The sequence below is a fragment of the Aplysia californica genome, unplaced genomic scaffold, assembly GCF_000002075.1.
Source record: "Aplysia californica isolate F4 #8 unplaced genomic scaffold, AplCal3.0 scaffold00244, whole genome shotgun sequence".
In the NCBI taxonomy this organism is placed as follows: domain Eukaryota; kingdom Metazoa; phylum Mollusca; class Gastropoda; order Aplysiida; family Aplysiidae; genus Aplysia; species Aplysia californica.
The window spans coordinates 218,981-231,228 of NW_004797514.1; the positions used below are offsets into that span (position 1 = coordinate 218,981).

Sequence of the window (12,248 nt, forward strand, 5' to 3'; positions counted from 1 at the left end):
AGAAATGCAAGAAAAACGATAACTTGGAGTTTGTAAAGGATGGATTTGTGGGAAAGAGGCAATAGTGACCGTCTTTTAAACAACTAATGGAAGAAATCTTATTGTCGTTGTAATGATGATGCAAATAATAATAAAAATAAAAATAAAAATCATCATCACCATCATCATCATCATCATCATCATCATCAGAGGAGGAGGAGGAGAAGGAGGAGGAGGAGGAGGAGGAAGAGAAGGAGGATGTCAAACATATGATTGAATGTCCAGGAACAATGGCAATTCGAATGGAGTTATTTGGACGAGTGGAGTTGGCGCTAAGCATATTGACAATGGAGTCGAAAAAGAGCCTCGCTTTCGCTCGGGGATTTCTTCGTGGAGTCCGTCAAGCCCATTAAGGAAACAAACAAAAAATCATCATCATCATAGTAATAATAGTAATTATAATCATTATAGTAACAATTATAACAATAACAATAGTAATAATAATAATAATAATAATAATAATAATAATGATAATAATAATAATAATAATAATAATAATAATAATGATAATAATAATGATGATGATAATGATTATAATTTTACTCCGTCCTTTAATGTTGGACGAAAACCGACGCATCTGTGGAGAAGAAAATTTCTAAAAGAGAAAAAATATGGATCAAGGTGATAATGTGGCATCTGGTGTGCACCACATTCATTTCCTCTTGTAGATATGCGGAGCTTGTAGACTGCTCTCTTTGGTTCAACTTCAGATGATGTAAGTAACCCAGAACAAAAACAGCGTCTTTGCTTATTAAGTGGGCCAAATTTGAATTTTGTCCTTAACCTCACTTTAGAAATTAACATCCAAGAAATCTTGATTGTGGCGACTTTATGAAGTCAGATAAGTTTAAACGTGATGATAGAGTGATAATAATAGCTTATCTGTGTGTCATCAGACCCAGCTGCATTTGAGTGGTGTTGTTCAAGTTGGTATAGATCTAGTTGCACTGTGTACTTCCCAGGAAATTGAGACTGCTCTTTGTAATGCAATTAGGTGTCTTGGGACAACAATATAGAATATAAAGCTAATAGAGCTTGCTGGTGAGCGGGAATTAGTGCTACACAGTACTATTCATCATCACAGAAATCATTTTCGCTATTTATAGCATGTCTTTAATCGAACTGATAATAATAAAGAAAGCGAAAAAATTAGTCTTGAGGTTCTTTCTCATGCGTTTACTATTAGTAGAGATAAACATATTTTCAATTTTCATGAAACTGACCGCTATCGGTGACGGTCTCGGTGACGTCCGCTATACTGACGGTGACGGTGCCGGTGCCGGTGAGGGCAGGAGAGCCTCTGTCTGTGGCCAGCACATCAAACACCAACGTCCTGTACCCTTTCTCGTAGTCTATCTCTCGAAGCACCCGCACAACGCCCGAAGATGACACCGTGAAAAAATGCTGTGAAAGGAGAAAAGACATACTGAATGACTGTAGATGCTGTACGCCCCATTGACGTGCTTTTGATCTGTCAAAAGTCGGGATGCTTTGAACCTGAACACCCCCTCCCCTCAACCACCCAAACCAGGGCAGTGCTAATTACTGAAGTTGTCTTTAAGCCATTCCTAAAGATGGGATATTAACATGTTCTTATGCATGGTAGAATTGTAAATTGGCTGATTTATCAATGTCATGCTCATACTGTGCCGGGACAACATTGGGGGAGCTGCTCCTTTTTCTTTCCCCATCCTTATTATCGTTATTTTTTTCTACTTCTTTTGTATGTTTGTCACTCCCTTGTGAACGGATATTTCCGGGGTGCCTTGATAGTTGAAGCAGACTTTGTGCTTTTGATGCTAGAGAGGTGAGCAGAGTAAACTTGATTCCCCGTTTGGACTCCTCTGTTGACATCCACCCCTTGGCGCTCATATGACCTTATGCAGTTGCGAGCGCCGTAAAACCTTACTAAAACTAAAAACTAAACCTGCAAAAAAAGGGACCAAACCGGGCTGACTGGGGCAGTGCATCCCAACAGAGAAACAAAGCAACCCGATAAGATAATTTCCTCACATGGGATATATTTGAGCTCGCTTCTCCTGCGTGCAAAGTGAAGAGCCTGATCATTACAGCACAGCCACGGTTAATGAGACAGGTTTACGAACGTATGCCATTTTCAACACTAGGATTAGAAACTGTAACTAATGGACACCTTACTGCAGTTTATATAATAAGTGTGTGAAATCCTTATACTGCAACGTAGTTGGTGGCAGTCTTGATGTAGTGACTGACAGACAAAAAAATTCAACCTTTGATTGGTGTGAATTGATTTGTACACAGACAGACAGACAGACAGACAGACAGACAGACAGACAGACAGACAGACAGACAGAGACAGACAGACAGACAGACAGACAGGCAGACAGACAGACAGACAGACAGACAGACAGACAGACAGACACACACACACACACACACACACACAGACAAACAGATGATAGACAATGGAAGAAACTATAAACTCACCTGAAATAACACACCAGAGATCGACAAATCGAACTGACTGTTCACCCCACTGGTGTCTGGGTCACTCACACTGAACGATCCGATCTCCGTGCCGGCTGGCAGATTCTCCACCACAATCAGGTTAAGGGACGAAGGTGTGAAAGTCGGACTGTTGTCGTTCTCGTCATTAACCGATACCAGAACCTGGCGGGAAAAAAATAAAAAAGATTTAATAATAATAATAATAATAATAATAATGATAATAATAATAATAATAATAATAATAATAATAATAATAATAATATGTTGTCGTTCTCGTCATTAACCGATACCAGAACCTGGCGGGAAAAAAATAAAAAAGATTTAATAATAATAATAATAATAATAATAATAATAATAATAATAATAATAATAATAATAATAATAATATTAATGATGATAATAATAATAATAATAATGACAATAATAGTAGTGGGGCCTAAGAATAATAACAATAACAACAATAATAATAATGATAATAAACAATAAAAATAATAATGATGATGATAGTACACAAACGGTAATACATTTACTAAAGATTTTATGCTCCCCTCGAAACAGTTCAGACGTGTAGGAGGCGGCTGCTTCGACCGTTCCTATTATGGATAACTGGGGTTGAATGCGGTACAAGCTGGTACAACGCTTCACTGTTTAAAAATGATGACGGAGATATTCGAGTTTTAAAAGTTCCTCCTTACACTGGAATCGAACACTTGTCTTCTACGTGCGACACCGACGAGACTAATCATTATACCACGGGCAAAGGCAAAGATTGTCTTCAACACTTACCTATTCAGTATGACGTATGACACGGTGGTTATACTTTCCATACGTTTCTTGGAATACGTTCTCTTCAAAGTCATAACTTAGCTTTTGCCAAAGGCACCCTGTCCCCCTGTTATTTCCCCCTTGCATGGCTTTGGACCTATACAGACTCCGAAGGGGTATCCGGTTGGGCGGACAATGGCATCTGTACTCCAGCAAAATATCCACGATTCACCTCTATCACGAAGCCACGGCATTGCCCATGGCTATCATCATCGACTGCACTTCACCCTGATGTTTTGAACATTTCACTTTCAGAAATTATCAATGATCTTCTTAAAAATGACCCTGAGTTTGAGAATGTTTTTCTATATTGTTGCCGGAGATTCCTACAGCTGTAGACAGCAATAAGTGTGTGTTGGGGGGGGGGGGGGGGGGGTTAATGGACATAGGATTGGAAGGCAGCTTTTTGATTGATTGATTGGGTAGATGTTTTACGGCACTATCGACACAATTTTGGTCCTTTAAGAGCCAACAGGTTTTACCGCTACAAAATCAGACGTGTTTTAGTAAGAGTCTGGAAGGCAGCGGATTGCACATTTGTTGTGATGCATACAGAAGGAATGACTTCTTGCGAAAAGATTATAATGGACAAGTGCACCAGGGAGGTGGGTGGAAGAGGAATGGAAGAAGGAAATGATAAAAATTATCATGGTGGGGGACTTCCTTCTCGAGAGAAAAAGATTGCGATTTGCTAGCACAAATGGAGATAATATGAGACCAAAAGGCTTGGATAAAAAAAGGCTAGAATATCTCAGCAGAAACAAAAAGATGCTCTTGTCAGATTAATAGATATAATTGAGACGAATTTAGTGATGAGAAAAGAGACAGACGTTTACAAAGCATGGATGGAAACTCACATGGATACAGAAGCGGACATTGGTAATTCATTGAAAAAAGATTATGTGAAACAAGAGACCAAAGGTTTAGAAAATAAAGCGCATTCAGGTATTTTCAACAACGTAGCTGGTAGTTTACGGAGAAGAGTTTGGTGAGTTGTTTTTTTATGTCAACCATCGGACTTTGGAACATGATGTGTTAGGAACTGGGTGATGAACGAGCAGTCAAACATCGATGCACGTGTGGCCGATGTATCCCTGTTTTGAAGGGCTCTTCATCAACCAACAAGTTATTACGATTATCATCACATTACTGAATGGCTCAACTATTTTAGGAAAATTCGATACCCTTTGTAGTATTTTCTGTACCATAAGTAAGATTCTGTATAACAAGTTTATCCGAGGCTTCCCCGCACGCGGACTGTGAGTCTGTAGAGAAATACCACCTCCCTGTCCAGAACTGATTCCAGACATTCTTCCCCATCCCAACAACAAAAAAGCCAGACTTGGTGTTATGGGGGGAAAAAAGAGAAAGTGGTGCTTCTGGAGGAGCTCACGCTGCCTCACGAAGACGATATCAATGCTGCACATGAGCGGAAAGAAAACCGTTACGAGGCGCTTGTCGAAAATGTTAGGAGGCAGGTTGGAAAGCAACCCATTTTCCGGTAGAGGTAGGATGCAGAGGTTTCGTAGCAATTAGCGTCCGTAAGTTGATGAGAGTGGCAGGACTTAACGAAAAAGAAAAGTAACGAACTCATAAACTCCCTTCCCGAGACAGTAGAGAAAGCCAGTCAATGGAGCTGGTTGAAGCAAGAGGACGCAGGCTGAAATGAATCCTAAGAGTTGGCAGCAGAGGAAAACAGTCGGACTAGCATGGAGACCTCACATTGGTGAGGGGGCTCGGTGCGTCAGGAAAGCCGTAGAGAGGAAGAGCCCGAAACAGCGACGCATTCTCTCCTGATGATCTCCATGCTAGGATCCGGGATATGGAGCGTTCGGCTGTGAGCAGTGCATAATATGGCTGTTTTAGACTACGAAGTAAGAATGTACTCACAACGATTTCAACATCTCCAAGGCTTCCCTGCACGCGGACTGTGAGTCTGTAGAGAGACACTGTCTCCCGGTCCAACACTGAGGCAGTCCGGAGCTCCCCTGTCTCGCCAGCACCTGTGATGATGCTGAAGCCGTTGGCGATGTTCCCACCTCTTGTGAATAGAAATAAAACAAAAGAGGGAATTTAGGCATGAAAAATTCTCAGGAAATCAACAGATTTTTTGTTCAGACTCAATAAGATTCAAATTGTTATCTCTTATTCTGTGCGTGTATGTTAGGTTGTAATGATAATATTAAAAACAAAATAATAATAATAATAATCAGTAATGATTCCCGTAACTGATTAATTGATGCAGCCCATCATTGACTGAAAAAGCCACTTTCGAAAGAATCCAGCCTCAGTTCCAGTTCTTAATGTTACTTGTAACAAGAATATAATTTGATCACCCAAATCGCTGCAGTTATGTTATAAGTTGGGATACTTACGCCAAGAGTATAAGAGCCTACCCTTGTATCTATCTACATTCCTACCTACTTACCGTTCTGCTTGATTATATAGCATTACATTCATCTTCATTAGCCTCTGTAGTGTAATGGTTACGCTCTTCGCCGTCACACTCACAGCTTGAGGGTTTCATTCTCAAGGGGATTACTTCTATCGAGTATCATTGTCTGTCTGCCGGGACATTGTTTCTTTCTCACCCTGGGTTGACCCTGAAAAGCAGGGTCGAAGAAGTAACTAAAGTGTGTCAATGGGGGCACAACATATTTACCATTATAATGTACTTGTCATCTTCTTCAAATGTCAGATACGCAATAGACATCAGCGATCATGGTTCACCATTGACATGTTTTTCCTGGACGCTAAAAAAAATGTAATTTTTTAAAATTCATCTTCTTATGCAGACCTTAAAAATGCACCGTACTCACATAATAGAATAAGAGCTAATGGCACCCAGAGCGCTGTCTTTGGCGATAGTCCCCACAAGGGTTCCAATGCTTTGGTTTTCTGTCACGCTGAAAGCGTAGTCTGAAGTGGGTGGGGTTACTAAAGGTTGTATCGTGACCTCTACCGTGGTAGTGCCCGTCAACATAGGAGCCCCATTGTCCACAGCGATCACCTCCAGGGTGTAGACGTCTCCTGGCGCCGTTGCCAACCCCGGGGTTGTCTTAATCTCCCCAGAAGTGGTGTCCAGGTAGAATAGACCTCCGGAATTGCCGTTCTGTATGACGTAATAGATCTGATCGCTGTCCGGGTCGGTGGCGAGAACCGTGTGGACCAGAGAGCCTGACGTCAGAGCTGACGACACCGCTACGTCATAGCGTGACTGAGAGAAGCTGGGGGCTTCGTCATTGTCGTCTAGCACGTTGACGGTGACGGTGGCGGTACCGGTGAGGCTAGGACTGCCACCGTCCTTGGCTTCTACCTCCAGAACGTACTGTCGTGGTCCAGACTCATAGTCCACCTGTGGAAGAGAGAAGACAAGACATAATGTTCACGTTTTGTGGAAAAAATAGCTTCATTTTTTCAATGTACATGTTTGTTCACACTCTCATGGACATAATTTAAAACATTTAGGAGGCGGACGTGTTTGTTAGCAATTAGAGGTTTCCTGTTTTGACACCAGAACATGATAGAAAGTTTGCAAAGTATTTAGTAAATTGTAATTACTTTGCTGAAGATGATCTATAATAATAATAATAATAATAATAATAATAATAATAATAATAATAATAATAATAATAATAATAAAGATAATAATAATAATAATAATAATAATAATAAGTAGTAGTAGTAGTAGTAGTAGTAGTAGTAGTAGTAGTAGTAGTAGTAGTAGTAGTAGTAGTAGTAGTAGTAGTAGTAGTAGCAGTAGCAGTAGTAGTAGTAGTAGTAGTATTATCATCGTCATTATCATTTTTATCATTCATATTGTTGTTATTATTATTCATTATCGTGTTTATTATTTCTATATTTTTACTCGTGTTTCAAAATCTCATCGTCAGCACACATTTATAAAATGGATGATGCTTACTTGTGTTTGAAGTGAAAGCACGCCAGTAGAAGCGTCCACGGCGAAGTGGCCCCCGGTATTTCCAGCGGTCAGACTGTACTGGACACTGCCCTGTGTACCCGTGTCCAGGTCCGAAGCCACGAGGACGTGGATGGGACTGGAGGCATGTAGGCTCTCTCGAATGTCCAGCGTGTACGGAGAAGCTGGGAATGTAGGGCTGTTGTTGTTGACGTCATTCACTGTAATCAGCAGGACGCTTGTGCCAGTCCGCGACGTCACGCCAGCGTTGTCCGCTGCGAAAACTCTTAGATGAAAATTCTGGTCTAGCGAAAAATCGATGGTGGCGGCCGTTGTGATGACCCCTGTGTTAGCGTTTACCTGGAAGTGAGTTGTAGTCTCGAGGCTGTAGATCGGGTCACCAAAGCTCCCCGAATCGCCATCGGTTGCTGATACGGTACCCACTGGAGTGCCTATCGCTGCGTTTTCTTGCACGTTAAACACATACAACGTGTCTGTAAACTCCGGGGTGTGTTGATTCACTTGTGTCACGACAACTGTAAGTTTCAACGTGTCCGAAAGTGAGGGACGTAATCGATTCGTGGCGAGAATCGTCAGAGTGTAAGAGCTTCTGGCATCAAAGCTCAAAGAACGTTTAATTAAAAGAGTTCCCTCAAGCAGTTCTATACCAAACGTGTTTTCGTCGTTCCCTGCAATAATTGAGTACTCCAGATCTCCGTCTTTCCCATCAGTTGCCCCATCATGGGTTGCGTCACAATTGTACACAAGGCTTCCCAAGGGAAAAGTCTCTTGTATAGTCACTGAGTCCGTTTCTGATCCGAACGCTGGACTCTTAAATTCTGGACTCACGTGAACGGTTACAATGGCAGAGGCTAATCTAGCTGGGGTACCCCCGTCTGTGGCAGTGACCTGTAAATTCAGTACAGAACAGTTAAGAACAGGCCTAAAGTATCCACTTCGAACGTAAAACAGATATGGGGTCTCTATAGTGGTCACAGTTAGATGGGTGCTTGTCTATCAGATACAGGGAACATCTGGTTGTGATTATCGTGATGCACGAAGAAATGGTGGTAATGTTGTTGTTGTTTTTTTAAGGGGGGGGGTTATAATTTACTTTTAATGACAATTTTGGCACACTTAAACCGCACGCGGTAAGGCACTAAGTTGCAGGGGACCCAGATGTGAATCCTATTTATTTCCCGGCTGTCTGCTGAGTATAAGCAGTGGTAGGCTGTCTTATAATTTACAATCAAAGTTGTAGATATTTTAAGCCACCACCAACATATTAATATCTAACGGCAGGGCTGCTTCGATAGTACTTGTCGGGGCCAACAGGGTTGACAGGTGTGCAGCGTATCAGAAGTCAGGAGGTACACGATAACCTCCCCCCCCCCCCTGTGCTCGGGAATCGAGCTCACGTTTTCAGAGTGCCACAACGGAGAGCCTAACCACTTCACCACAGACACCTGTACGCACTCTTGTCAAAAATATGTTTTACTTCGAGGCCCACTTGACCAACTAGAGCGATCAAAGTTAGGGTCTCTCGTGCCGATGAAATATGTGTAAACTAGAAACTCCGCTGAAAACTAACACAGTTTTGGAATATGTTGTTTATGGTTAATGTGATGTAAAGCTTTTTATCTGAAATACCATTACACCGGTCATGATTGTAGGAACTATCAAATTTTCAGTCTTTGAAACGTCCTCTCCACGGTTACCAATAATGCCTTTATTACAGACACTAATAAAGCAATACAAATCTGGTGGTTTCATGCTGATCACAAAAGGCATAAATTAAATGCTATGTTAACCGAGAAACACGGTGGAGCATTCTGCATGTCATCTCAATCAAAAATAATAATATACAATAGAACTTACAACCAGAGAGTAGAGATCCTCCACATTAGCATCCAGCACGGCTGCGGCCTGGATAGAAAAACCGTTGACGGTGAACACACTGCCAGGATCACCTGAAGTGATGGACAGAGTAGACCTTCCGTTCACGCCCTCGTCTCTGTCACTGACAGCCAGGGTACCTATGACGTCACCAGCAGCTGTCCCATGAGGCACCTCAAAGACGTAATTGCCTCTGTCGAAGACAGGGTCGTTATCGTTTGCGTCCGTCACTGTTATCTCCACAGTAGCTGAGTCAGTCTGCCCTAGCTCGTTGGAGACCAGAATGTCGAGGCTATACGATGGGATATTTTGTCTGTCTAAGGGTAGGACTAAATAGACGACCCCAGAGTTTTGATCTATTGTGAAATGCCCATCAGAGTTGCCTCCGGTGAAGGAGAACGAGATCTCAGACCCAAAATCCGCGTCCGCGGCACTGATTTGAAACAAGGCCCCACCTACGGCCGCGTCCTCGGCTATACTCTTAAAGATTTGACCACTGCTCGTCTTCACGATGACCGGCACGTGCTCATCGACTCCTTCCACCTCCACGAAGACACTGGTTGTTCCTGTGAGGGCGGGGCTACCATTGTCTGTGGCTTGGAGGACCAGGATATATGTCTGAGTCAGGTCGTAGTCTAGAGTAGCCACCACTTGCAGGTTTCCTGTTGAGTCATATGAGAATTTCATTTCATCGTTCCCGGAAAGAATTGAGTAACTGATCACCGCATTTGCCCCTGTATCTGCATCTGTTGCTGTGATTTGTCTCAAAAACGTTGGGGTCGATACGCCTTCAGACACTTTTACGCTGTCGTACGAATTGGAATACTTTGGAGAATTGTCATTGGCATCCGTTACTATAACATCTAAATTGCTCTCAGCACTGTACCCATTGACAGAAACCGCCTTTATAACCAGAGCATAAGAATCTGTGCCCTCTTTATCAAGAGTTTTCAGTAGTTTAATGGCTCCGGACATTTTATCTATGTGAAACACCCCATCACCATTACCACTCATAATAGAGAAAGTCACAGGGCCGTAGCCTCCTGCAGCTGTAAGAGTCAGAATTGTGTCGCCCCACCCCGTGTCCTCAGCCACAGGCAAAGTGAGGGGCAAGGTATCAATATGAAGATCAGTTTCCACTTTGACCTGGAAAGGCATTCTAATGGTCAGTAAGGGGTCAGCCCCTCCGTCCTCCACGTCGACCTGAATCTTATAGATGCCCTCGTCCGGTCTTGTAGCCAATCGGATCTCACCGGTTCCGGCATCGATGAGGAAGAAGTTGTTTGGGTCTCCTGACACTTTGGTGAACCGGGGGGTTGGGGCGCCTGGGTCGGGGTCAATACAGTTGAGCTGGCCTGTGGTAGGATAAACAGTGAGGGTTCTTTGATAAAGGCTAAGTGGTTAGAAGAGGATTTTATCAATATCTAAATAGATATTGGATTTGTTATTGTTCAAAGCATGTATGGCAATAGTGTGTAAATACATACACAAACATACACACGCACATACAAAATTACATACACACAAACATAAACACACACGCACAAACACACACACACATGTAAAAACATACAAAAATATACCCTCTCTATATATATCTCTCTCTTTCTCTCTCTCTCTTTCTCTCTCTCTCTCTCTCTCTCTCTCTCTCTCTCTCTCTCTCACACACACACACACACACACACACACACACGCGCGCGCGCGCACTCACGCGCGCGCGCGCACTCACGCACACACACACATACACACACATACACACACACACATACACACACACACACGTGCGCGCACGTGTATCCCCCTCTCTCTCTTCATGTCTGTCTGTCTGTCTGTCGGTCTGTCTGTCTGTCTATCTATCTATCTATCTATCTATCTCTATCTCTGAAGACAACAAACGTATGTACATTAATTTACAAAAATGTTATAAAATTAATTAGTGTTACAATGAGATTATTATGTCACACTAGATCTAAGTGCGCACGTATTTAAATCTAAAAAACAAGCAGGAAAAAGTGTATAGATTTCAGAATTATTTATGAAAATGCTGAGCACGTACGTACAAGTCTTCCAGGTTTTCCCCCCGTATGTTGGCATACGCGTCAGACGAACTGACCTTACGAGCTGGATCTGGCTAACGTGCCGTAGTTTGGTAACCCCTGACCTAGGTTCATGTTTTATAGCACGTCTGTTGTTTATTCTGACTTTGATAAAGTCATAGGGTCTGTCGGTATCTGTAGTGTAGCGGTTAAACACATCGCGGTCCCATGCAAAAGACGAGAGTTTAATTTCTATATGGGGGAGGTTCTTTTATTGACTGTCTCCGTTTGTCTGCGAGGTCGTTGTATTGTCTCAATCTGGGTGGGCCCTGGCAAGCTGGTCGAAGCAGCCCGCCTCATTAATAACCTAAATCGTATAGATGAGGGCGCAGAATTTCTACAGTTACAATATAAATTGCAGTGACTGTAAGCTCAAGGTTAAAGACTCCTTTTTATTTCTTTTTTTTTTGTCTCGATGTTTGTAAGTTACATTGTGCAAAACTGTGTCAATATGACTGTATAAATGCTATGCTTCCAGACAAAAAAGGATGATGATGATGATAATGAAACCTCTCACCTAAAATCGTGCCAATATTGGTATCCGGAGTGACAACAATCTCTCCCACGACATCACACGAGGGAGAGTTATCGTTCTCGTCTGCCACACTAACGGTGAAGGTCACAGAGGCAGATCTCGGGACGGTTGTAGATTTGTCTGTGGCCAGGAGGACCAGCTCGTAACTGGACTGGGTCTCAGCGTCCAGTCCCACACCGACAAGCAGCTGACCCGAATCGGGTTCAAGGACGAATGGCACGTCGGGGTCAAGGAGAGAGAAGACGATCTCCCCGTCTGTGCCTGAGTCTGCGTCCGTTGCTGAGGCCGTCACGATCAGGGATCCTGGAGGAAAAGTAGGTGATGTTGAATTGAAGAAACATTTAGAGACGTTGAGTGGCACTAAGGTAAGAAGCTTTAGCAAGCTAGTTCGATCATCGTCATCGTCATCGTCATCGTCATCGTCATCGTCATCGTCATCGTCATCGTCATC

General features: G+C 42.7%; 2 protein-coding genes across 2 annotated transcripts in view; both read right to left on the minus strand.

The window, feature by feature from the left end:
- Nucleotides 1-1,242: 1,242 nt before the first annotated feature.
- LOC101845402 (cadherin EGF LAG seven-pass G-type receptor 2-like) lies at nt 1,243-8,935 on the minus strand. The gene is made up of 6 exons (XM_035970267.1): nt 8,921-8,935; nt 7,250-8,284; nt 6,171-6,706; nt 5,242-5,392; nt 2,506-2,688; nt 1,243-1,443 (listed from the first exon to the last, which is right to left on the minus strand). The coding sequence occupies exons 1-6, from the start codon at nt 8,933-8,935 to the stop codon at nt 1,243-1,245; spliced, it is 2,121 nt and encodes a 706-aa protein (XP_035826160.1).
- Nucleotides 8,936-9,058: 123 nt separating this feature from the next.
- LOC101845624 (protocadherin Fat 4) overlaps nt 9,059-12,248 on the minus strand; it is a 4,642-nt gene continuing 1,452 nt past the window's right edge. Inside the window, exons 2-3 of the mRNA XM_035970268.1 lie at nt 11,780-12,157; nt 9,059-10,521 (exon numbers count right to left, since the gene is read on the minus strand). Coding sequence (XP_035826161.1) covers nt 9,119-10,521; nt 11,780-12,157 — 1,781 coding nt within the window. The 3' untranslated portion in view covers nt 9,059-9,118. The remainder of the gene's footprint in view (nt 10,522-11,779; nt 12,158-12,248) is intronic.